The 27,781-nt window shown below is 38.4% G+C and overlaps 1 protein-coding gene across 3 annotated transcripts in view; it reads right to left on the bottom strand.

Annotated features, from left to right (window-relative positions):
• Positions 1 to 27,781, bottom strand: part of LAMA2 (laminin subunit alpha 2) — a 619,529-nt gene that overhangs the window by 53,875 nt on the left and 537,873 nt on the right. For all 3 annotated transcript variants that reach the window (XM_058735217.1, XM_058735218.1, XM_058735219.1), the window contains 7 exons: positions 22,658 to 22,801; positions 20,881 to 21,014; positions 18,753 to 18,912; positions 15,844 to 15,968; positions 10,228 to 10,390; positions 9,325 to 9,469; positions 1,600 to 1,738 (listed from right to left, as the gene is read on the bottom strand). In XM_058735217.1, the coding sequence (XP_058591200.1) occupies positions 1,600 to 1,738; positions 9,325 to 9,469; positions 10,228 to 10,390; positions 15,844 to 15,968; positions 18,753 to 18,912; positions 20,881 to 21,014; positions 22,658 to 22,801 (1,010 nt within the window). The remainder of the gene's footprint in view (positions 1 to 1,599; positions 1,739 to 9,324; positions 9,470 to 10,227; positions 10,391 to 15,843; positions 15,969 to 18,752; positions 18,913 to 20,880; positions 21,015 to 22,657; positions 22,802 to 27,781) is intronic.

The following is a 27,781-nucleotide window of genomic DNA, read 5'->3' as shown; positions in this document are numbered from 1 at the left end:
ACATAAAGCTACATCTTGATAGCCTTATTTTGGCTATATTTAATTCACTCATAGGGAATTTAGTTAATGATCTTGCAAAATAAATCTTAGACTGAAGCAACTGTCGGATCTGCATTTATACAGTGCCTGGCACATAGTAGATTCTCAGCGAACACTTGACAATAACAGATATTTGAGTAATGACCATGTCACAGTCCAAACGCATTTGATCTGCAATGAGTTTTTCTGACCAGACACTGTAAGAGTACATGTTTAACACAAGTATATCGTAATGTGGATGAATGCAGAATGAAGCCCCGTGAAGCTTATCAACATATACTCTTGAAAGGCTGGTATTTAGTTGCTTGGTCCATGAATATAGGTACAGGGAGAAGAGTAAAACTCAGTCTGTATGCTAGCTATCATAAAACGAGATTGAAATTGCACCGCTCGTTTGGGAAATTCAAAAACAAGTGACTACCATATTTCTCAGTTATTCTGAGAATCCCTCCAATCATAATGCGTCTTTTAAGAGAAGACACACCAAGGGGTGCCTGGGTGGCTCAGTCGGTTCAGTGTCTGACTCCTGGTTTTGGCTCAGGTCATGATCTCATGGTTCACGAGTTCAAGCCACCACACTGTCAGTGCAGAGCCTGCTTGGGATTCTCTCTCTCTCTCTCTCTCTCTCTCACTCCCTTTCTCTCCACTTCTCCCTCACTCACACTGTCTCTGTCTCTCCCCAAAATAAATAAACTTTAAAAAAAATAAGAGAAGAAACACCGCGATAGGACTTTTATAACCATTAAAAACTAACAAGCCAACTAAACAAAACAAAAATTAAAAACGAGGTAGTCTGTATTTATAGTAAGTTCTTACGGTTTAACCAAGTCAATTCATTCCATTCTAATTAAACTCAATTAACATTTATTGAGCACCAAGTGCTTTATAACTCTTTTTTCTTATGAGATGTTTTATAACAAGCAGTAAATTAATTAAATACACATGAAATATTTCCTGAGATTTTTTTAGTTTCTTGAGTATTTTTTGAACTAAACTATGAGTTAATTATATCTCTCCATCCTGCTATCTAAAAAACATGTGTGAAATTAAAAAAAATGTTGGCAGGGACACAAGAATAACTAATACAGCTTTAGCATTAGACATATGGGAAACCTCCAACATAGCATTAGTATGCTAATGCTTAGCAACAAAATAGGTTATACTCACAGTATTCTGGAACACTGACTGATTTTTAGAACACTAAGCAATGTCAGTGTGCCATGATCTGCAGTGAATGTGCGAGGAGAAGAGCAATTACAAGACGCACATTCAACTCTAGTTTCCACCTTTAATTACTTTTACAATTCTTTTCATCAGGTGAATATGAGGGAAATAGTGATTTCCATCCATCTCTTCAACAAAGATATCCAATTAATCCTTGGGCGTCTAAATCCTGGTGTTGTTCTAACATGTAACATGATTTTTTTTTTTTTTAATTAAGCCTTTCTGCAACTAAAGGTTATGCGACATTCCTGTTGTAATTAAACTGCAGAACTCCAGTGAGCAGGGTGGCCATTTAATTAAAACTTAATCCTTAGCTCTAAATATACACTACATTACCTCAAGTTTCTCAGTGTTGGCAGACCACCAAAATATATTTTGTCATCTGCTTTCAAGTCAAGACCAAAGTTGTTTCCAGAAGATAAAGTTGCTAGGTTCTCCTCCTGGTTAGTATCTATATCTACAATTGATATGTTGGCTGTAAAGGAGAGAGAAAGTCTTACTTGAGCGAGACGAACCATGTCTGTATTATCACTGTTACTTCAGGATAAATTTACTTTAATTCTCAAATTAACATTGACTTTCCCAAGCGTTTGGACCACGTATATCTATTGAATAATTGCAGAAGCAATGACAACAATAAAATAAAGTATTAAACTATCCACAAAGAGGGCTTAAAAATAATAGCCTGACAAAGGAAAGAAGAGAGGGACTTCTCTGTTTAGTCTGTTTTGTTCAGAAAGCAGATGGGAACCCCTTATCTCATTGATTTTCTCCCCTTCATTCTGACGAGGAGGCTAGGCTCTTTCTGAATTATGTGCTTCCTCACCATAATATTTGCTTAGGCCTAGCCTTTAACTGCTTCATATATTTTGGACCCTTGATGCATACTGAGGCATCAGTTCATTAACATGAAAGATTCAGCCTCTAAATCTTCGCCTGATATTGGATCTGAATTAGCAAGGGTCTGAAAATGGCTATTTAAACCAGTGGATTATAAGGGCATTTCTAAATGTTTATTCTTGGGAACGCTAGTTTCCTGGATGTTCCTGGCTCAAATAAATATGACAAACATTGGGTTAAGCAAATTAAACATATATTTTAATTTTATGACTGCCCAGATCTTCTGACATACTAATGTTCAATGTAATGCTCCAATTGGGGGACATTGAGCAAGAAGTATTTCTCAAATTTATTTGACCATGGAACATTATTATTTTCCCTTAACTCATAACTTTTAGAATAGTACTTTTTTGAAAAACAAAGAAAAATATCAAACTCTAAAATTCCATTGTAATCTGTAGCCCTTTCATTCCAAAAGGAAGTATCTTCAATAAAAACAAACATAATTGCCCTATTAAATAATGACAGGGAGGGGCGCCTCGTGGCTCAGTCGGTTAAGCGTCCGACTTCAGCTCAGGTCACGATCTCAGGGTCCGTGAGTTCGAGCCCCGCGTCGGGCTCTGGGCTGACGGCTCAGAGCCTGGAGCCTGCTTCCGATTCTGTGTCTCCCTTTCTCTCTGACCCTCCCCCGTTCATGCTCTGTCTCTCACTGTCTCAAAAATAAATAAACATTAAAAAAAATTAAAAAAAAACTAATGACAGGGATACCTAGGTGGCTCAGTCAGTTGGGTCTCCGACTCTTGGCTTTGGCTCAGGTCATGGTTTCAGGGTTTGAGAGTTCGAGCCCTGTACAGAGCCTACTTGGGATTCTCTCTCTCCCTCTCTCTTTCTCTCTCTCTCTCTCAAAATAAATAAATAAAATTTAAAACATGATCAAAAGAAATACCAAACCTATTAATACCTCAAATCCTTAAAGCAGAGTTTTTTCAAAATAAACAGACAATAAAAAACACCGACTGAGTAACTGTCCTATTAAAAATATTCAGCAAGTCAAAATATAAAAACTGAATTACTTTCACATACCATATTAATTTTATACACATATAACTTTTTGATCAGACTGGTGGCTAAAATAAAAAAAAAAATTATAAAACCATTTTCAAGACTTTTTCATGCACATTCCTTTTTATCCAGATCAGCAAAGAAGTTTTCATATGGAGCTGTTGACTGGAACATGAAAATAGCCTCTTTCCACAGATCGGGTGCATATTTTAATGGTGTCTGTGAAAATGAAATTCTCCCTCTCTATCACAGGCAAGCCACTGACTGGCGGTAGTTTTCCTCCGTATCCCTGAATGAATATATGCATTTTTAGAAACCATTCTAAGGAAAACTGATTAAAGAGCAGAAAGACATTGAATTGAAACTCACTGGCCCAAGTGTTAACTCCAGCAGAGAGGCATAGGGCGGCATATTTTTACTGAGTTAAAGGAAGAGCTTTACTCTCTCCTTCATGAGTGATAGCAACGAAGTGGGTTCTGCTATGAAATGCTAACACTTGCTTTCATGTCCTGCCCTATTTCTTTCCCTTACAGAATAGCTATTAACATAAAATTTCAGAGTTGATGAGTCCAGACATCATTTATGGGTAAGCAGGGAAATAAGGGTTTTATTAAATACGAGACAAAGAGTAGGGGCTTAGCAAGTATTTTATAATCAATGCTGAGTTGTGGCAAATGAATTGTTACTTTGGCTATTCCTTTCTTCTCTCTCTTAGGTTGAAATCTAAATGATTGTTCTCAATCTTGTGTTTATATCAGTGTACTTCAGGGATATGACACACTTCTAGTGGTGACTGTGGTTCTACTAAGTGACTGTCAAGGCAAGGTGGGGAATGCCACCTGAAAGAGTGTGTCTCAATTTCAAGGGAGGGTGCATTTATAAACTAGTTGAGAATAATTCACATAAACAACTAATCTGGTCACTGAAAAGGAGGGATGACCCACGTTGCTGAAGGCTTATTTCAGTTCTGATCCCACTACTCCTTGGATTTCAGTTGTTCTCAGATCTGCAGGGACCTCCCTGCATCCAAACTCAGTAGGGTCTTTTGGTCCTTATCTTAATCCACATCTATGCAGTTTTTGATGTTAACATTTCCTTCCTTCTAGGAAATTGCCTCTTTTGGCTTTCCTAGTGACAGACAACCTTTCTCCAGGTTCTTGTACCTTTCCAACCTCATTCGTGATTTCCTTCTTTGGGATTATTTCTTTGAATATTTCTGAAGTGTTATGTTCCCTAATGCGTCTCCATCTGGCCGCTTCTTGGGTTTTAGTTATCCAGGTAACCTCCAGTTTATATCTACTTACTTTACGTTGACAACTCAAAAATATATATGTCTGGACCTGATTTTGCCTAGAAATCCACATTCAACAGATGAGACATAATCATCTGTATATCTTTTCAGTACTTCAAACTAAACACATTCCAAATCAAAATGATTATCTTTTTACCCCCAAATCCTTATTATTTATTTGGTGGCACTATGACCCCCACCCAATCTCCTAAATTAGAGACTCATCCTGACTGTCTCCTTGCTATTCCACATCTAATCAACCAAGAGCCCTGCTAATTTCATCTCCTAAATAACTCTAATATCTACCTTATTTTTTTTTTTAAAGTTTTATCAAACTATAATTGACACAATAGAAGTTGCTTATGTTTGAAGTGTACATTTTACAGGTTTTTAGACATGTATACATCTGGGAAACCATCACCACACTAAAAACAAAAAAAGTGAACATATCCATCACCCCAAAAGTTTCCTTATGCCTCTTTGTTATCCTTCCTTCCTGTGCCTCCCTACCCAACCTAATCCTCATGTAGCCTCTGTTTTCTGAGACTATAGGTTCATTTGTGTTTTCTATATATTTGACATAACTTTTTTTATGTATGCCTTCTTTCACTAGCAATATTTATTTTGATATCCATCCATTTTGTGTGCAGATTACTAGCTCACTATTTTTATTGCTAAATAGTATTCCATTGTGTGGGCTATGTAACAATTTGTATATCTATTAACCTGTTAACAGCTGATTTAGTGTTCTGTTTTTTGAGGCCCACAAAGAAAGACGCTTTGGACATTCTGGTAAAGGTCTTTGTATGGAAATATGCTTCATGCGTCTTGCGTGGATACTTAGGAGTGGAATGGCTGGTTCATATAGTAGGTATATATTTAACCTATTAAGAAACGGCCAACCCAGTTACCAATGCGGCTGCCCATTTTCCATCCTCTTCAGCAGGGTATAGGAGCTCCAGTTACTCTCCACTCTTGCCAGCCCTGGGTATGTTCAGTCTTTGTAACTGTAGGCATTCTAATAATTATACGATGGTATCACACTATGGATTTATTTTGCATTTCTCTAGTGTCAAATTCCACTGTAGCTCTTATTTCAAGTCATCATACATCTCCTGCCTGGACTATTATTGAACCTAATTGGTCACTCTGCCTTCAGTTTGATCTTCTGAAAATTTCTCTTCCTTATTTCTCCTTTCTCGGATTATTTCTTTACAGCCTCCTTGGTGGAGTCTGCCTTTATTATACCCCTTCGACACTGCTGTTTGCTTCAGGGCTTTGGATCCTCTCACTCTAGAAATGGCTGCGTGGTTTTTCTCATCTCTATTCAGCTACAACTATTAATGACATGATAATGACTCCAAGCTGCCCATCTCTCCTAGAGCTCTGCGAAACCTCAGGTACACATAACTGATTGCCTGCCAATTACACAGCTTCCCTAGGCTGCTCAAGATATTAAGAGTACCTTTCATACAATATGTCCAAAATAGAACCCAGCATCTTTTCTAGAAAACCTATTCTTTTTTTTTTTTTTTTTTTGTATCCAATAGCTTGGTACATGGCACTAAAATATGTTTTGTTGTTTAAGAAAAAGGAAGGAATTATTCTTGATGTCCCTTTTTAAAATATTTAGCCTCCATGTTGAGTATATCATAAATAAAGCTCCTTGATTTTAAAATGCTTGACATCTTTCATTTCTACTCTTTCCTCTCCATTCTTATGCTTTCATTCTCCTCACTGTTCACCTGGTTTACTGTGGACTGCAGCAGCCCCTGAAACTGTCAGATATCTACCCTTTAAAGTTTTCCGTGGGAACTTTACTAAAGCACAAATCTGATGGTGTCACATTTTAGATTAAAACTCTTAGTAGTTCCCTACAGCTTTTAGGATAAAGTTGAAATTCATAAGGCCTTTTATGAACTGGATCTGTTATCTCTCTAGCCTCATTTCATAAATTTTTTGGCAACATACATCCTGTTAGGCTACGGATTTACTTGTAGTAACTATAGTGGCCAAGTTCAGGCTACTCCAAGATGAGCCACTTATATACGAAGACTAGTGTGAGCTAAAAAGCAATCAAAACCAGGACTCCTGGGTGGCTCAGTTGGTTAAATGTCTGAATCTTGAGTTTGACTCAGGGAATGATCTCATAGTTCGTGGGAGTAAGCCTCATGTCAGGCTTTGTGCTGTCAGCACAGAGCCTGCTTGGGTTTCTCTCTTTGCCTCTTTCTCTCTGCCCCTCCTATGCTGGTGCACACTCTCTCTCTCTCTCTCCCTCTCTCTCCCTCTCTCAAAAATAAACACATTTAAATTTTTTTTTAAACAAACAATCAAAACCGTTTGCAGTGATGTGGATGGAGCTAGAGTGTATTATGTGAAGTGAAATAAGTCAGTCAAATACCATATGAGAAAGACAAATACCATATGATTTCATTCATATGTGGAATTTAAGAAACAAAGGAACAAAGGGGAAAAAAGATAAACCGTAAAACAGACTCTTAACTGTAGAGAACTGAGGGTTACTGGAAGGGAGGCAGGTTGGGGAATGGGTTAAATATATGATGGGTATTAAGGAAGGTACTTGTGATAAGCACAAGTACTCACATCCAGGTATTGGATGTAAGTGATGACTAAGTTCTATACCTGAAACTAATATTGTACTGTATGTTATCTAGCTGGAATTTAAATCAATACTTGTAGGAAAAAAGCAACCAAAACCCGGTTGATTCAGGAAAAGCCCTTTTCCTTCCCCAAAACTGCTTAGAAGAATTTAGATAGAGGACCTGCTCCCAGAAGAGCACTATCACCACAGATAATGACATTGCACTGTGAACTAGGTGTAGTTGACAGAGAGAGGAACCTAGCAAGGCCTGTCTGATCAAAGTCTTCTGTGTGCCATTGTTTCTGAGTGGCTCAACAAACATTTATTCGGGAAACATTTACCCCCTCCCCCACCCTTTCTTTTTATCTTCCTGTAAATTGCATTCTTCCCTTTGAAGTCCCAGACCCCTACCTTCTTCTCAGTTCACAATGACACATATACCTCATTTTGCCTGTCTTTGGAATTTCCATGTGTGTGTGGATTCCCTGCATGTACACGATGAAATCGGATTTTGTCCTGTTAATCTGTCTCACGTCAATTTGATTCTTAGGTCCAGTTAGAAGGACCCAGAAAGGGATGGGAAATTCTTGCTCCTCGACATTAACTAAAGCCTTTCCCAAATCGTGTTCAGCAGAATGCTAGTCTTGCATAAATGGAAAGATTTTAGTGATCGTAGAAGTTTGGGAAATGTTGGGTCAAACAGAGTAAAACACTCTTCTTAAGTATTATGCAGAGCCTCCCCCCTGCAAATATGCACTGTGCCTCTTTTATGCTGGAACAATGTATACGGCAGTACTCTAACTTATATAAGCACAAACCAGGTTTTGTTCCAACTGAGGAGTTTCTCCAGACCTCCATATTACAAGGAAGAGCAACTGGAAACCGATGTCTGATGATGTATGATGCTCTCTGAGGCCTCTAGGCTCTCACACAACATTCACCTCTCTGAAGTGTCCAAAGGTGCTGTCCATTCAGTGAAGTTCTCAACTCCTGCTTGTGCCTCAGGGCATTCGCCAAGCTCTCTGTGTGACTTAAACAGCTCTCTCCTGAGATTCCTAGCCTACTATACTTTTTTTTTTTTTAAGTTCATTTATTTATTTTTGAGAGAGCGAGAGAGAACATGCAAGTGGGGGAGGCACAGAGGAAGAGAAAGAATACAAGCAGGCTCCTCACTGTCAGCGCGGAGCCTGACTCCCAGGTTGAAATCATGAACCTTGAGATCATGACCTCGGCCAAAATCAAGAGCTGGACGCTTAGCCGACTGAGCCACCCAGGCGCCTCCATCTACTATACCTATTTTGACACAGCAATTAGCTTTTCTCACCATTGATTTACTTGCCTATCTCCCCCATTAGAGTGCAAGTTCCTTGAAGGCAAGGACTTGTGACAGACCTCACTCAGTTCTTATGCAATACTTATGCAGTTCTTATGCGGTGTGTGCTTGCCAGATATTTGTTAAACACAGGAATGAAGAATGGTGCAAAGTTAAACCGAAATTCTCATGACATATCACATTGGCACAATGAAAACTAATCAGGTTTAATTTTATAAACAGAAGTATCAAAGTTCCATTTGCAGATATTGGTAATGCTATAGTACACAGAGTGAGGGAAATTATACTTAAATAACAGTAGCAGCACACTAAGACCTAAGAGACTTGGATTTCTATCTTGCTCATGAGATCTTACATGTATACGTCTCTGACCACATGTAAGTTTGAGCCTATGTTTCCCTTTTTCTAACACCAGAACAAAATACCTGCTCAAATCAGCAAATGAAAAAAATGTTGAAAGAGTTCCTGAACTATAAAGAGGTTACATTATTGTTATTCGATTATTTACTTGCACACATACAAATATTTGGCCTTTTTAAAAAGCAAAGAACTGGTAACTGTGCGACCACCCTTACAAATTGCACATGTGAGTCGCTCTAAAGGAAACATCTTGGTAAAATAAGAAGGAAAGACAAGCACACAACCTTTTCAAACCTACTACAGGATATAATTTTACAAGTTGTAAGATAGTTTGATGTTTTCAAATTAAGCTTTCAATGTTCAAAGAAAATGACAGAGAACCATTTGCCTCTTCAATCAGTCATGTGTGACCCAAGTCACCTATCATCTAAGCCAAAGAGATGAGTGTATCCAATTTTCACAGAATTTGTGAGTACCTAAAATTACAGACAGGGTCTTCCTCATGATTAGATACATGGGAACGCTGGAAAGCATGATTAAGGCTCACAGTGCATTATTACCATAGAAACTCACCTTGTTTCTGAATTCTTGACAGGGTGAAGGATTTCCATTTCCCATCATTATGGTTTTGATTGCTAACAACGGAAGCCATTCCTGAACCCAGATCATAGCTGACTTTTACATGCCCATCGGTGAGTTCTACACTCATGAAATCTTTCTATGATGAAGTAAAAATATATCAGTGATTAGATACGCAGCGAAACATGAGTATTCACTTTCTTTGTGGGGTTTATAATAGGGCCTTACCCCCCGTTCATGCTCTGTCTCTCTCTGTCCCCAAAATAAATAAAAAACGTTGAAAAAAAAATAAAAAAAAAAATAGGGCCTTATGGCTAAGTCGCTAAATGTGTTGATCGGTAAGTGACATCCGTTTTAGAAACAGAATTGGTACTAGTATTTTGTGAGTGTTGGTGGGTGTGATATCATGGTGTCAATGGTCACAACCAATTACTAGGGCATATCCTTTTATGACAGAAGAATGAAGGAGGTTCCTATGAAAACATATTAAGCCAACTAAAAGATATGCTCCCTGGAAGAATTTACTAAGAGATATTGACTTAGAAAAACAAGGAGGACATTTAGTACCACCTTTCAGCTTAGGTGTTTAGAAGACTAAAGCAGTAGTTTTGCTGCTGCATGATTCCATACTGCAGGAATCTTTACTGGGTGCTTCTCTTAAAGGATTATATAGGGAACTATATTGAAAATAAGTAATAATTATATTGCATCTGTAATTGAATTTATCAATGAAAATATATAAGTTCTATCTGCATCACCCACTCTTGGCTGTCACACAGCCGTCCCTGAATTCTTTGAATAATAATTGATAATTTAACAATAACTGATAATTGTATTGGAATCCTACGGAAAGAGGCAAATGATCAATCATGGAAAATCAGCTGTGCATGTCTTTACCAGGTCTCTTGTGGCAAGGTACATCAGGAGAGCACTTGAAGAAAATGTTCTGAACTTGAACATGACAGTTGAGATGTTGGGGTACCAACGAATGGGGCGGCTGACCAATGCGTACCCTTCTCCATCAAACTGAATAGTCCCCTCACTATCTTCTACCTGAGGACTGAAGAGAGACATTTCACATGAATCAATATCTGTTTCACCCATCAGTATTCAATACATCAAATTGTCTTCTGAGACTCAATTGTGAGCTGTTCCAGGACAGAAACCATCCCAAATAAATCTTCAATCCTTCTATTTCTCTCCACCTCTACTGCCACCATTCTAGACCAAGTAGCAATCACCTCTTACCTGGACTTTATCTGGTGTTCAATAACTAAGTTATTGATGTTTTAAATGCTTTATGTTTTACTGAAATACTTGGTGGAAAGTTATGGTGGCATTTAAGAGTATCTTAGTGGTGTGAACAGGTGGGGTTTTGGATAGACTGAGAATGTGTTATTACATATTTCATATACATAACATAATGGGGGGGTTGGGCGCAATGGGTGAAGGTGGTCAGAAATACAAACTTACAGTTATAAGAAAAACAAAACATAATGGAATAAATGTCTCTACTCTCTAAATTATTGCTATCCAATAGGTTTTTCTGGGACAACTTAGATTCAGACAATAAGGGATGCCTCTATCTATTTCAGTGTGTGTTTTTCTGTGTTCTTCACTAGAATGCAAGCCATATGAGACCAGCTAGAGATAATGGGCCAGGCTTTATGTCAGTCACAAACTCGGCACCTAGTATGACACAGCTCATAGTAGAATCTCATATGTGCAATGAAAGAGATTTTAGTATAGCAAATTGCCTCACAGAGAATATATATTCTATCAATATTGGTTGAATCATTAAGAAATATCTAAGATAATCCTTGTAAATATGACACTTAGAATCATTTCTTTTTCAAATGCAAAGTTATTTATCATCTATCAGTCAACCTAATGGTGTTGTTACAGATTAAGTCTCAAATTGTGGAGATTTTTTAAAACTTTAAATATTGGCATATTAGCATCTGCTTGAATCTCTGAAATTGGAGTGCTGTATTAACTTGAGGATAGAGGGGAGATATTGAGAAATATTATAGCAATGTCATTGTAAAATAACCAGAGTCTAGAATATTATTTGCACGAAATCTTGGCTAATGATAAAACCAGCAGTGTACAAACATTAATTGGCTTGTGAAAGAAGAACTGTTACATATTGTAGTTGAGTTGGCTTTCTCTCTGTTCCTGGACCACAGAGAAATAAAAATGAAGACAAAAAAGAAGGGAAGAGTCTTTACTGTGTCTTGCATGGTCTGGCCTTTGTAATTTTAAGTTATATCTAATTTAGAATAAGATCAGATGATGTCATACATTTTTTTCCTAATGTAAACTTAAAAGATGCTTTTCAATACTCCGGCAAAGTGTTAACTAAAAGTATGAGGAGCTAAATTAGTCTATTAATAAACAGTATAATTGGTAGTGAATAAATTGGCTGTGATTGGGTCTTTCTTCATCATTACAAGAAGCCTGCTAATTTCTGGAGCACTGCATTAGAGATAAGAGACTGTTGTGTAGAATCTAGTAAGGAGAAGTTCCTTGAGTTCTTGAAGCCTAGGGTTTTGCATTTAAGCTGCCATGCTACCATTGACAGTCCTGAAAAGTGTTGGCGGGCGGGGGGGGGGGGGTCACTGTTGACAGTTTTCTGGACGCTTTGAGCCAATGCCCTGGCACTTATAATTTAAACAAATAAACAAAAACATAAAGCCTCACTACACAGAACAAGTAGAATAAAAAATATATCACATTTTTTTTTGTTGCTGTTTAAGAACTCTGGGATATTTATACTCTCATACCCTTATGTCCTTAATCTATTAATTCCTTCAATATTAATTAAAAAAATAGCAAAGTAAATGGCAGGTACCTTTGAATCTGATGTGAGGACCTGTTACAAGTCCCCTAACCCTTCAGGTGTCACCTTGAGATAAAAGGGTTAGATCAGTGAATGATTTCTAAGGCCTATTACTACTCCATTCCTTTAGAAGATTCCCCTATTCAAGTAAAAGGCAACTCTGCAGGGGAGCGTTTTGTGCTGAGAACCTCTAAACCTACAGATGTAGATCAGCCCTGAACTTATTGGCCAAACCCAGGTAAGCCTGGCTTTAGATGGGTGACTTTGAGATGGGGGAAAAATGAATCCTTCCAGGCGTAGTCTATAATACTTCAACAACTAACTTTATACTGGAGTGTTCTTACTCATTTTGAATATTTACCAGGAAAAGTAACTATTTTTTTCTTATAATTAACATAGGTTAAGCTTCTTAACTTGCCTTTTGTTTCTCTTTTGAACTTTGATATCTGGTCAATTTATTAAGGGCTAATTATTTATTCTATTTGGAACAGACACACTCTTCCACATGTAACTTGTTAACTATAAAACTACAAGTATATTGGGGTTTAGGACATTAACATTTCATTATTGTTTCAATATTCAGTTAAATATATTATATTTGTAACAGTTTTTTTTCTGTTTTAATTTTAATGTGATTTTTAGAAGTTTAAGAAAAATAAGATACTTTTTTTTTAATAGTCCTGGCAGACTCTTTCTTTTCTTTTCTTTTTGATAATTCTTTCTAAAGCATAACAATTATATCCTTTTACTGACTACTAAATAAATGAGCATTCTTAAAATGGACATTCTAAGATCTATAAAATGTTCTCAGTCTACGTCTCACAGCCTCAGCTTTTACATCTCCCACATATAATCGTTTCTGGTCTAAATCTGGAATGATTGGTATTTATGTTAAAATATATGTGTTCTCTTGAAAATAAAACACTACCAGGCACTGGAAGTTCTATAAAAATTATTCCTACAAATACCAAGACTTACAGAAAAATAGTGTTGGTGCAGGGTCACTCAAAACTTATGCAACTTTATAATCAGAGTGCTCACAAAAATAACAGTATTGATCAAAATATTAGCCTAGTTCAAAAAGCTATGTTATAATATTTAAAATGAAGAGTTATTTCAGTAAATATAAAACTATACCTTAAAAGGAATAGGTGAAAGTCATTTGATGGCAAGGAGGGACGTAGGGAAGGGTGGACGGTGCTGAGTGACAGAGGGGGCAAAAAGGCACAATGCTGGAGGGGGAGAACTTCCAAGACAGAGTGCTTGGCCAAACCAAGGGCAAGTTCATGGGTAGACTTAACATTCAGTTGCCTTTACTCGGTCGTGAAAAACTTTTACATGCTGGGAAGAAATTTTTGTTTTAAAGTTTATTTATTCTTTTGAGAGAGAGAGAGCATAAGCAGGGGAGGAGGGCAGAGAGAGAGGAAAAGAGAGAGAATGCCACGCAGGGTCTGCACTGTCAGCACGAAGCCTGACGCAGGGGGTCGAAATCACACACTGTGAGATCATGACCTGAGCCAAAACCAAGAGTCGGACTCTGAGCCACCCAGGTGGCCCTGGAAAGAACTCTGTCCAAAACTTATATGACTTCCACACCTTACTGATATCATTCTCTCATTTGCCAATCTTGCCTGAGTAAATTCACACTTGTAAAGCAGAACAGGGTTTACTTGTCCCTTCCTTTTTTTTTTTACTTTTATTAAAAAAAATTTTTTTTAACGTTTATTTTATTTTTGAGACAGGGAGAGACAGCTTGAACGGGGGAGGGTCAGAGAGAGAGGGAGACACAGAATCTGAAGCAGGCTCCAGGCTCTGAGCTGTCAGCACAGAGCCCGACGCGGGGCTCAAACTCACAGATCATGAGATCATGACCTGAGCCGAAGTCGGACGCTCAACTGACTGAGCCACCCAGGCGCCCCTACTTGTCCCTTGCTAAGAACACTCTGGCTTTCCAGCCTTTGCTGTCCCTGGTCCCTGGAACTAGAATGCTCTTTACCTACTATCTGCCAGCTCTTCCTTCGGACTCTTACTCCAGGGCAAGGCCCACCTCAAATGTTACCTCCTCCATGAAGAAGTCTAACACACTATTATAATTATATAAATTCATATAATATTTTATATACTAAAGGCACAAGATCTTTGCAGAATTTATAATTTGCATGTTATAATCTTAACACATTATATGTACTGCATTGAATGGACAATTGTTGATGATAGGCTTTTGAGAATCCTTTTTACAAATTTACCAAAAAAAAATGTTTAGGGAAAAGTTGGTGTTAATTTGTGAGTAGAGGAATGCTAATGTGAGCCTCATTGTCTTTGTTGTATTAACAACATTTTACAGAAAACATTCCATGTGAGATTTTGTTGAAGATTATTCACCCAGCCACTTTAAACTATGAATGGTTAGGCTTTTAAACTACCCTCAGTTCTGCATTGACAAGTCCATGATGTTAAGACGAAAATGGAAGTCTGCTATACTGATGGGGAATCTGGGTCCTGGCAATGTGCATGTTCCCTTCCAATTGGAAATTAAAAATATGAACCACTTAGCACCTAGTGATGTTGAGCTGCTATGTGTGTATATTAAGCTTCTAGGTATTTAACTTAAATTTTATAGTTTTAATAGGCTCACTTGATTGTTGGGCTCTAAGTCATTTATGCTGAGAAATCCTCCATTTCTAGCTCATTGTTTTATATCCTCTATTCAAGTATATATAAGAATATCTATTCTCTATACATGCTTTTGTATGCTTGTTAAAATTTAAAAATTCCTACACTCTGGGGCACTTGGGTGGCTCAGTCAGTTGAGGTCCTACTCTTGATTTCGGCTCAGGTCACGATCTCATGGGTTTGTGGGATCGAGACCTACATCAGGCTCTGTGCTGACAGCATGGAGCCTGCTTGGGATTCTTTCTCCCTCCTTGTCTCTTTCTCTCTCTCTTTTCCTCTCTGTCTCTCAAAAATAATAAACATTAAAATAAATAAATAGGCATTAAAATAAATAAGTAAGTAAATAAGTAAATAAATAAATAAATTCCTACACCCTAACCTCTATGTTGTAATTGGTGATGTGTATTATGGCACTTTCTCCTATCCTGTCTTGGCCCCTTCTTATCCTTCTCCACTTAAGCAGATTCTTCAAGTCCAATGGGTTTCCACTCGAAACACTTATAGGACCCTATGTGTCATTTGGAAAATCCTGTCGGAGATCAATTTGTACCAGGGTTCTCCATTTTGTTGTAAACATAAGTGGAGTGTGTCCAAGCTCTGTGAAGCCTGAAGCTTAACAAGTTCAGGGAAAGCTCTCTTTAAGAAAAAAGAAATTATGATGACAGCATAGCTACAGATATGCACAACGTCCTGGTGCCAGACATGAAGGGTGGTTGGAGTGGAAAGAGACAGTAGTCTTAACTGACTGAGGTTAAACTACCTTGCCCTGTAGATTTTACAAACACACATGACCAGTTAAAGTACCGCCAAGGCACCTCCCATTCGCCCAAATGGGTGAAAGGATTTGACCTTTTATCAGCTTCATGGTAAGTCACCTCTGGTCACGATCCCTTCCAACCCACTCCATATCATCCACGTGATAACAGAATATCGTACAATAAAATTCTGTTTTTGTAAAGCACAGACCAGACCTTAGGGGAGTCCTCATCTCAACTAACCTGACAGTACATCCTTTGCAGTCACCTTCTTTTTCTCGGAAATTCCATAACCCTATAGGTTTGCTGTCAAAGTATGTTTCTCCCATACAGCCAGTGAATGTAACCACGCGTACAGCATCGGCCTTCTGCAGAGAGAAGCATTATATTTGTTAGAGTTAGAATTTCACAAGAAGTCTTAGAGTACCCACGAGCAGCATTGGCAGCAAAATCTGGAGTACTTATTATCCGCTCTTTGTGATAGTCTTGGCTTGTACATATTCATCTTTAACCCTATTGTATCCTCACAGATCCTGGTTATTTTGTGTGAAGCCATTTTTATCACCATTAGTAAATAAACACTTCCTAGCTTCCAGCTTCAGGTGAGCTACTTCTCTGCTTTGAGATTCCATTTTTTGTCTCTAAGATGGGATTCTTAGAATTCAACTGGGTAATTTATTCATGGTACCACATTCAGTGCCTGACACAGAGGAGGTATTTAATTAATGAGAGCATCCGTACACCACTAAGGAGACATCTCTCTAAAGATCTGGAGAAGGGGCACTCACTGACTATATGGAAGGGGAAGAAACAACTCACATAGAGATCACTTAGTGATAGTGCTGCCCCCAATTTTTCATTTCCTCCTATACCCAAGCAGGTTTCCAACTCCGGAGAATGAAGGGAAAGAGTGAATTTGTAAGAGAAGGGACCATATTGTGATTCTCTGCTAGTATACACAGCATAAAGCCTGTTAGGGCTCAGTAAATATTTGTTAAATGACAACCCTAGTGTCATTTTCACAGGGAAAGCTCGTAAGCTTGATATATAACACAATCACAAAGGAGGGGAATGACCTGGTCTACTCTAATGAAACTTGGCTGTAATTTAAACAATGATTTCTTTTGGCACGGACACATTACAAATAAATTCTATATTCTGGTACCTATAACTTTAGAAATGCTTTGCCAAAGCTGACCCACAATTATCTGAGTACTCTAGGGTTAAAAAGTGAATGGACGTGTTTGGGTTTTAGAACACATGTAGGAAGATGATCCCTGAATAGATAACGTTTGTAGTTACAATTTTGGGTGAAACTCAACATGTACATCTTTCTCTTGCTGTGACTCAGTGGTGCACTGCCATGTAGAAAGAATGTTTATCACAGCCACTGACATTTACAAGTCAGAGCGGCCCTTGGAATTCTCTGTTATCAGTTGGAGTCTCTTTTAATTTTCCGGAGGTTGATTATCCTACTTGTGGATTCTATTTGCTTTTTGCTTTCCCTTCTTGCATCCTAAAAACTAGACTTGGGATATTTTCCTGGTCCTTTGAATTTTCATTAGCATGTTGATTTAGTTACTTGTTTCCAGCTTTTGGTTCATATTCTGATGTGTTAGGAGCCTTGAAACTCTTGGCCAAATGATTAAGATTTTCTGCAGATTTCATTTGTCTGTTTTCTTTTTCCCTGAAACTGGCATAAGAAAATTTATTTATGCCTAGTGACATCTGAATAACAATAAGAATTATTTAGGATGCAATTTAATGTGTGACTACCACACCTTACGCATTTGTTGTAAATTTCACGCACATAATCTCTCACTATTCACTGTGGCAGTGAAACGTGGTGCCTAAGGATGGAGGCTTCTGTGGCTGCTAACCTGTGTTCCTATCCCAACTCTGCCTCTAACTGCTGTGTGACCTTGGTCGAGTCATTGAATTTCTCACTGACTCCGATTCCTTAAATATAAAATGAGGAGGTATTATCTACCTTTTGGGGTTACTGTGACAATTAAATAAGTTAATTCACGTAAATTCCTTATAATATTACTTAGCACAACAGGGCTTTAAAATGCTATAAAAATTTATTGTCATACCTTTCAATATGCAAGCAAGGTAGATATTTTAGCTCCCTTTTTCTAGTTGAGAAAACTGAAGGCCAAGGGGCTAAGTGACTTGCCTGTTAGAGGCGGAGAATCCAACTTGGATTTGATTTCAAAATGCATGGTTTTTATACTACTCTGTGCTCCCCCTATATTTATCTTTCTGGGGAGGAGAGAAAGTTGGCAACATGACTATATATTACTATGTGCCGTATATATTTATATGCTGTTCTAAGAAATGAGGATGGTTTTAGTGTGTAGCTCTGGAATCCATTCCAATACTTTCGAGTCACATCTCATCCACGAAGCAAATAAAACAACCTCACTCTCTATGAAGGTTGAGCTCTCATAAATTTGGGGTCACCCTGGCTTTTCACATTTTCTGACTAATCCCATCCCTGGACTATTCTGACAAGCCCAGGGTTATCCATTGTATTTGGTTGTGTTCTTGCATGTCACCGACACGTCGTTTTTCCATTTAATCAACATGAGCTTCTTTTAAAATGCAGGCACTTTGCAATTTCAAATGCACAAGGACCTGTCATGAAGCAATTATGAATATTAAGTGCAGTGCTCTATAAGAATGAGGGGAAGAGCAACTTGAAAACTTTAAAAATCCGACCATGATTTGGAAGCTTATGACTCCTGTGATATTTCCCAAGGTATTCATAAATCTTTTAATTAGATGGAAGTTTGAACTTTATAGCACTTCGTATCAATAAATCATAAGCTGATTCAGAAAAAGGGGTATATTGAAAACACACTTTGCTCTTGAGGCAACTGAAACAAGACTGTAAAGAAAACAGGTGCCACCGATAAGGGCAAAAGAACCGTTTAAGTAAATACGCATAGGCTTAAAAACATTGTGTTTCCAGACTGAATAGTCAGAGAAGAAGAAATTCCTACTCAAAATATATTTACGTTTTCATACACACATGAAGGAAAAAATAGTCAAGTTTTTGCAAAGCTTCATCATGCCTTCCCCTAGAGTCATCACATCAGGTCTTATGTACAGAGATGAGATCAACAGAATGGGAAAGACAACGCCACCTTCAGTTTCCCAGTCAAGCCACCAACGAACAGCATCGCGTTTGCATCCACATCAAGAATAGTATACCCTGGAGGAGACACCGCGTGGTATGTACTGGGCACAATGCTGGCTTTGGGTCCATCCAGGGCTCTCACAGAAATGGTCCCGTTCCTCCCAGTTCTTGAGGGGTCCGCGTTGAAAGGAAGTGAAAGAAAATACAGAAAATGGAATATGCATCACATTTACAGGAACTTCAGTTTTAAAAGGTATGAAACATAGGACTTGTTTTGGAATTTTCAAGAGATAACTGGGTGCTGAGCTTCAAAAGATCTGGATTCATTACACTGCAAGTCAAAACCAAGAGTCTGATCTTTGCTGGATGCTGACTGTCAGATTCAGCCAGGGACCAGTAAGCACATACCCTGACTCTAAACCTGGTAGTTGATATGAAATGACGCAGTAGCAATTAGCCGATGGAACTGCCACTGGTTAAATGGAAAACCTTTTTCCTGTTGCTTTCCAAAACACTTTACTGTCTACCAACACATGCTATTTCAACAAGTTCATACTACTTTATTTAGCATTTTGTCTAATTTAATTCAGCAAGTGAACCCCAAATGAGTCACCCTTCTGCATTATACGCTCCATCGTTTCTCCTAAAATCCCTTATTGTATCTTGGATCCAAACTTGCTGAAGTAGAGTCTTCCTGGAATTGTGCATCTTTTATTGTTTGGCATACACCATCTTAACGCATACAGCATAATGTCTGCTCTTCAGAGTTGTGTATACAAATTGCATAGAAGAACTGTGCTTTTAAGTTCCATTAATAGAATTCTGAAAGCTATTATTATTTTATTGCATTTTCTCAAGTGATTGATGTCTATGACTTGTTAAATATGAAACACCGCTCTCTCTTCTAAGCGGCCACAACAGAACTTGAGTGTCTCTGTCTCTCCCTGCTGTCTCATTTAGGAAATCTTTTTCTCTCTGAGGGTGTAGTGTTGACTAAAGTACCCGGAAACAACAGAATGAATTTATCAAATAAGGTTCTTCTTCATCTTGCCAGATCTTACCAGTATCCCTTCTGATTGAAAAATTGACCTCTGTGAATATAAATATTCTTAAACTCATAGTACTTTATCTCTCCCCAACCATCACACATGCAAGCATACTATCTGCTTTCTCTCTCTACACACACGCACGCACGCACGCACACACACACACAACATACTGTCTGTCTGTCTGTCTGTCTGTCTCTCTCTCTCTCTCTCTCACACACACACACACACACACACACACATACAACACAACACAACACAACACAACACATTCTTTTACCAAAGATCTAAAAAGGAACTAAAAATATTTCTTCTCATTAGGTTTTAAGCTTTAATATGGAAACATTTAAGCATATGCAAACCCAGAGTAAAACTCTTTGTATCCATCATCTACATTTCAGGGTTGCTTTACCCAACTGTAGCCCCAGGCCCTCCACTCTACCTCTCAACTACTAGCTGCTCTGGGTTCAGTAGGTGTTGGGAATAAGGAAAAGATGAGGACATGAGGGAAAAGGGTTGAGGACAACAATGGGTTCTCTATGTTATCTATACACTGCTAGAAGTTAACGGAATTAAAGCTTTAAATACAGAATGAATCAATATCTTGATACTTTCCATTTTAAGTAGTCTGGGCCTGACATACTATATATTTGTGCCAGCATTTAGAAACTGCACCTGCCTGTAGGCAACGCTGCTGTGTAGAGTAGAAGAGGAGCTGAGCACTCGAAGACAGGCGCCACTGGCAGCTTTCATGCTCTGGTTTGTACTGAACAAGGGCAAGTCCCAGGGGACTTCTTCTTCAGGGGAGAGAGTATGACTGATAGTATGATGGTATGGCTATGAGACAACCAGATGAACGGTCCAAAATGGACTGGTCAAGGACTGGTACCTTGAAGGTTTGTCAGTTGCTAACAGGGACTACGAGAGACCTGTTCACACACATATAGACATATACATTTACTACATAAAATTTGTATACATGCATACATAGCTACCTCCTTGAAATGGAAAAAGGAGTTTTCTTTTAAACTGGGAAAGTACGTCAAAATTCTGTCATTTAATTGTCTTCATCTTTATTAAGGTAGTTACCTTGATGCCTCAATACGGTACCAGTATGAGTCATCAATGGTCAAATCTGGATACTCTACGCGTCCAACTCCGGATCCAACATCCCAGAGAAAGCTTACTTTGCCTTTACGCATTTCTATAGCCAGAAAGTCAATCTAGTCCAGAGAAACACAAAAACGATACATATCAGACATCTGAGGAGGCCAACAGCGTTCTTTTCAACAGGTGGTATTTACAGATATGTGAAATAATTATAAGTCTCACAATAAAAATTCTCAAGTGATATGATTATTATGCATGATTAAGTAATATTTATTATTGTATCTTTAAGGCAACACGTGTGTCCTTACTGCTGAGGCATATGTGTTAATTTAACTAATTCTACTTTTCAAACAAGTCTTTTCTCCTTCTGATTCTTTTGGTAGAGACAAAAGAAAATATTTGGATGCAGAATTCATTGTTTTCACCAAGGATACTGACATATATGTTTTTCTAAGTTTATTTATTTCTTTTAGGAGAGAGGGAGTGAGAGAGAGAGGGAGAGAGAGAATCCCAATCAGGCTCTGTGCTGCCAGCATGGAGCCCAGTGTGGGGCTCGAACTCAGAAACCATGAGATCATGACATGAGCTGAAATCAAGAGCCGGACACTTAACTGACTGAGCCACCCTGGTGCCCCAGACACTGACATTTTTAAGGAGCTAACTATGATTTTTCACCTAAGGTGACATAAAAGTTCTCACCTGAATGACAAGTATTGACTTATGCAATGACTGATTTGTTGAAAATTTTATTCATTTTGGAAGATCCCCATGCATACAAAGTTAAATGTCCAAATAAAAGGAATGAAAACTTTTCGGGTGAGATTTGTAGATATGACTTCTGTTTATTCAGGTTCAGTTATAAATTCAACATGAATCAAAAGAGTTTTCATCAGTAGGAAATGCGTACACAATTTGTCATTTTCTTTTTTTTTAAATTTTTTCTTTTTAACGTTTATTTATTTTTGAGACAGAGAGAGAAGAACATGAACGGGGGAGGGTCAGAGAGAGAGAGGGAGACACAGAATCTGAAACAGGCTCCAGGCTCTGAGCTGTCAGCACAGAGCCCGACGCGGAACTTGAACTCACGAACCGCAAGATCATGACCTGAGCCGAAGTCGGACGCTCAACCGACTGAGCCACCCAGGCGCCCCCACAATTTGTCATTTTCATTTAACATGAAAGCTCATTGTAATTTCTTAGAGACTTGTTTAAAATTTTTTTTTTAATGTTTATTTATTTTTGAAGGAGAGAGAGACAGAGCATGAGCAGGGAGGGGCAGAAAGAGAGAGGGAGACACAGAATTCTGAAGCAGAATCCAAACTGTCAGCACAGAGCCCGATGTGGGGCTCAAACCCACAAACCACCAGATCATGACCTGAGCTGAAGTCAGACACTCAACAGGCTGAGCCACCCAGGCGCCCCCATTAGAGACTTGTTTTTAAAGCTTTATTCCGATTAGTCCTTCTTCTTAAATAGGCAGATCTGAAAATATCATTCTAAATAAATGCTGGCATACTCACAAATGAAAGCAGATGTACCTAAACCCTGTAAAAAGTTTTCTTCATTTCATTTTCCTTCTAACTTAATTTGATACTTCAGAACTTTCATGACATAAGATTCTGAGGTTTTCAAATCTGAAAACCTAACACAATTTTGGGAGCATATTATTAGATTCTATACATTTTCCTTACTACTGGGATTAACCTCTGCCTATTCACACATACAGAAGACTGAAGAAGCTGGATATTGAACTTACAAATTTGGCACTTCCAAGATAAAAAAGGAGGTTGTCGGCCACAGCTGTCTTTACGTTGACAACGATATTATTGTAGCTTCCCTTCTTGATTTCTGGCTTGTATGTTCGAATGCAGTCACCCCCGGAAGACACAGATACTTTGATCTTCAAGAAAAACAGGCACAAAGAACCAAGACTAAATCTCTCAGAAAGTGTGAAGTACCTCCCAAACAACTACAAAACCATCATCATCCCTTCTTTGAAGTTATTTTTCTACCATCAAATAGAATCATTAAATGCCCATATGTGGACACCATTATACTCATTAATGAGGGCACGGAAGCCAGCTTCCCGGGGAGATTTGGACAATGAGCTGTTCACAGCCCATAACATGTTAGTGTGCTACTGTTTTTTGAAGCATCCAAGTAACAAATTCTTACCTTCATACCTTTCTCCTTTAGGAATGTGGGGACATTTTCCAGAGGTGATTTTATATGAAGCTAATGATAATGATCTTCATTAGGGTTGTTGAGTGAAATTCTACAGTTCAAATTTCAGTGATTTTCATATCACTTTAGTAGGACATCAATTTTCTTTTAGTTTTCGAGAGGAAATTACCTACCCTCTCCTGTTCTTACAGTTGGGAGAGGCCAACTAGATTTTGTTCTAGATGTTCTAACAATACGAAGAATATTAATCATGCCACTCAGAGCATACATTTGAGAATAAATTATACATTTTTATTAAGTAAATGAAACGGAAATAATTTTCCAGGAAATGAATAATTTGCCAGGAAATGAAACGGAAATAATTTTCAATGGCTATTCCTACTAATGTATTTAACAGCTCCTTTTTCTTTTGACGAGTACTTTAAAAATTACTATAAATTGCTAAGAAAGGAATTCCTACATGAACGGAACTGAAACTGCTCAGGTCGATTCTTACTCACATTTAGGGAGCCTTTCTTCAGTCACAAATAACACTAGTTGATTATGTGACTTAATTTCCTTTGGTTCAGGTGTACCCTCAAATGGCATTTTCAGGATGGCAATGGAGTTGCAGGGACTCGGGAAGAAACTGCAACTTTGCTCCATGGCAGTGCTCCAAGTAGGAAGCGGAGACAAGGAAGGGTGCAGACATTTCCTTGCCACTGATTTAAATGCTCAGCTTCCAGAAGCCTCTTGGTTCTCACTAGCAGTGACTTTTCTCATTCCTTCTAGCACTTGGTGCTACTCAAACAGTTTTTGCACTTGGGAGAAAACCAGCTAGCTTTATTGTTCCCCTCACAAATGCCAGTCTCCATGTTATGGTGACACAGGAAGCAGCTCCAAAAGTCTAGAGAATGGGCATAGGCAGCACCAGGACCCCTCCCCAAGTGTGGTATAGACAACACTGAAGAGGTGCTGGATGAAAAATTGGGTACATTTTCAAAAGAAAGCCAAGGAGAGATTTTTTGGTTCTGATGAATATGTAAATTCATATGTGTTTGAGAACTTCTGGGGACATAGCAGATCGGTTGCATTTCCTATAGACTCCGTGTAAGTCATGTATTTGTATATTATTGTTTCCTCACCTAATCTGATAACCAAATTGCATCCATCATCTGCACGTCTGCAGAGAAATCAAGTGCTGGAAAGGTACAGGGCTCAGCCTAATGGAGCTCTGTGTGGTGACCCGGGGCTTGAATAACCTCAAAGCCTGTTGCTTAGATGGTTTTCCTTGTCCTTGCCTTCCTCCTAAGGGGAGGGGGTAGTCTGCAACATTGGTACCCAGAATGTTTGCTCTGTGTTCTGGGGGGAGATATAGTCTTCCTGCTAAGTGTAGTTTCCTATCAGGAAGTTTGTTCTTTGCTCCACAAATGATGGGATTTTCCTTCTACATGAGGTGCGAAGAGTAGGTAAATGAAAAGACTTGAGAAAAACAGAACTAGGCAACATGCAACCTTAACTCTGGATGTTAATACTATGGAGCAGACATGCCGTGAAGGTTGGCAGAGGGTGCTACCTGATGGAGTAGCAGCTATACCAAGGGTTGTCCAAGGGCTTAGAGAGAAAAAGTATAAAGCATGAGAAGGTTAATACGGTAGAGGGCAGGCAGGAGAAATGCAGCCTTCAGATGTTTTAATGTTTAGGAAAAGGTGCAGGATATCATGAGTATTTGAAGACCCTGGCACCAAGCAAATCCAATATCTAAAGCAGGGTATACGCATCACTGACGTAATAAGATAGTCAAAGAGAAGAAATCAAGGTCTACCGGGAATTCGTGAGTGGAGCTGAACAGCAGATTGAATGATCTTCGGCAGGAAATCATAACCAAATTCCTAGTGGGGCTGGATTAGTAATCAAAAGTAACTGGGTGTGTGGTCTGTCTTACCTTTATTTCTCAAATGCTTTCTAGTTTGGGCCACTGAGCCACATTATGGCTAGTTTAATCACAAGTAACTTATTTTTGTTCACAGAATCCAATGTAGTCATACTACTTGCTTGCTGTTTAGAGAAGAAATGCCTGAATGTGGGTGGAATACACGACAGTTTGGTCACAGGATTGGTTTCTGTGCTTGGTTAGGTATACCTGGGGGAAATGATAGGGGATTGCATGACTGGTGTGTTGAAAAGGGGATTATCAAAGTGTAGACTACAGAGCACCAGTGCTGAAGCCTAAGTGAACTGTGGAAGTTCTGAGGACGGAGAGTCTAAGGGAGTAGCCATTTAAAAACTCAGGGTATTTACTATTGCTAGGAGTTATAGTTAATCTCCTTTATGCCATAGTATAAATATCTAAAAATATGGTTCTCTGAACAAAATGATGGTGTTATGCCCCAGATGCCAGCAATTGATCTCGTAAAGTAATCTATTGCTCAACTCTTACACATTTATATAAAAATCCCTCTGGATTTTCTGTTTTCTGCCTTATGGTTTTGAATATATCCTCAGTATCTGAAAAATTCAGGCAGCCCAAACAGTTGGTAACCAGTCCATAGCTACTAAGCTCTCCTTTTAACTTTGTTGTGTTTTGATTTCCAGTAATAGAGACCTCTTTAACAAATCTAAACAAAGTAAATCAAAATACAGTATTTATAAAATTCTCTAGAAGTTGCTAGGACATATGCCTTTCATAAGAAGGGAGAAGTTTCTGAAACACAAACATTTCTTAGAATGTTCGGGTCTATCAATTATTCTTCTTTCTAATATGAACCCTTCCTAAGACTTCTAAACAAAAACCACTAAACATTAGATACCTCCAAGGCATTTCTCATACAACATTACTAATGAATCATTATGAACTCAATTAAACATTATTGAGGATCCCATTATTATGTCTATTGGATTTTCACTGCATTATGTTCATCCAGTAACTAGGTCATTCATTTAAAAAGAGTATCAGCTACTCAATTTCAGAGCCAACAAACCAAAGAAAGATACTCTATTTTTATTTAAAAATTTTTAAAATGTTTATTTACTTTTGAGAATGAGAGAGCACAAGCGGGGGAGGGATAGAGAGAGGGAGACACAGAATCTGAAGTGGGCTCTAAGCTCTGAGGTGTCAGCACAGAGCCCTACGCAGGGCTGGAACTCACAAACTGTGAGATCCTAACCTGAGCTGAAATCAGACACTTAACCGACTGAGCCACCCAGGTGCCCCAAGAAACCTACTTTAAAATACATATCTTTAATTTCTTGGTCATGTTGAGTACGTATCAGGGCCACATTCAGACACTCGTGCCAGGTTACAAATATATTTATAAATCAGGCAGATGTCATCTTCAATAAGCACAAAACTCACTTGAAAAAAATTTGGCTTGCTTCTGTATTTCTAACATCTTATTAAAAAAATAAGACACTTTGCTATAACTTCCATTTCCAAACGTGACTGAAAATTTCCTTGAAAGGCACGTTAATTCTTGTAGCATTTCTTTATAACTTTCAGTTTGTATCTTGAGACAGGTTTTATATACTTAACATGCCACAATTTTATCTTTTTCCCCTGGCGGGGGGGTGGGGAGGGTAGGAGAAAACACAGCTGATGACTATATGGCATATTTTTAGATTTCTTTATAAGAAGAAATAATAAAAATGTCTGGATTTGCCCACATGATGACTTAAAAAATGTGGCCAAGTGTGTGATTCACAAGAGAATATTTATTATTTTTGCTTCTTTAAATTAACATTGCAAAATACAGGAGTGATATCTCAATGTCTGTTTCTCTTGTTACTACCACCTGCTACAGGTGAGACTCTTATTAAAGTGGCCTTCTTTCTAGTATTCTCTCATTTACACCCTAAGCTACTTCCAGATTCATATGCAAAAAAGCACAGCTCTGATAATATTGCGTTTCATGTTCGAGAACTTTCAGCTTTTCCTCACCAATGAGGTTTATCTCAGGTATAACTGTGTCTAAACAAAACTTCTCCCCTTACCAGCCAAGGCCAACAAGAGCTGGTCTCCGCTGACCTTTCCTGTGTAATGTTCACTCTACTAATAATCCTGGCAAACGAGACCACTCTCTCACGAAATGACCCTGAAACTTCCTTCTCTCTCTGCCTTGCTCATTCTCAGAATACTCTGCTTCCTTACCCTCCCCTCCCTCATCCAGCACTACCCCACTCAAGGCCTGGCTCAAATTCTTTTCTTTGGAAAATCTGGTCCCTACCAGAGGGGATCTTCCTTTCCAGAACTTTATCCCCCTTCCCATTGTTCACGTACAGTAGCACACTATTTGGCATTATCTTAGAGTTATTTACCTATATATCTTATTTTTTCTATGGTGTTATAAACTTTGTACATAAAAGTAGCCTTGAGCATAGGAGATGCTTTTTCTACCTTGGCTTAATCTTAGTGAAAACCACAAACCTCAGACTATCATCTGACTTCTTTTCACTTTGTGCTTCATATATATCATACTCATGTGGCATCATACTGCCTACACGGTTTTCATATTGTAGCTCAATATGTATCTTCTCAACCCTGGCTGCTGCTCTCACTTTGAGCTTATGTGCATCATCTTGACTAATTTTTTGTCATTTTCTAAATTTCTCTTTAAATTTTTTAACGTTTATTTATTTTTGAGAGAGAGCCCATGCGTGTGGGAGGGGCAGAGAGCGAGGGAAACACAGAATCTGAAGCAGGTTCCAGGCTCTGAGCTGT

The sequence above is a fragment of the Neofelis nebulosa genome, chromosome 6 (assembly GCF_028018385.1).
Source record: "Neofelis nebulosa isolate mNeoNeb1 chromosome 6, mNeoNeb1.pri, whole genome shotgun sequence".
Lineage (NCBI taxonomy): Eukaryota > Metazoa > Chordata > Mammalia > Carnivora > Felidae > Neofelis > Neofelis nebulosa.
The sequence above is the reverse complement of the archived record's forward strand: the minus strand, read 5'-3'. Positions and strand labels throughout refer to the sequence as shown.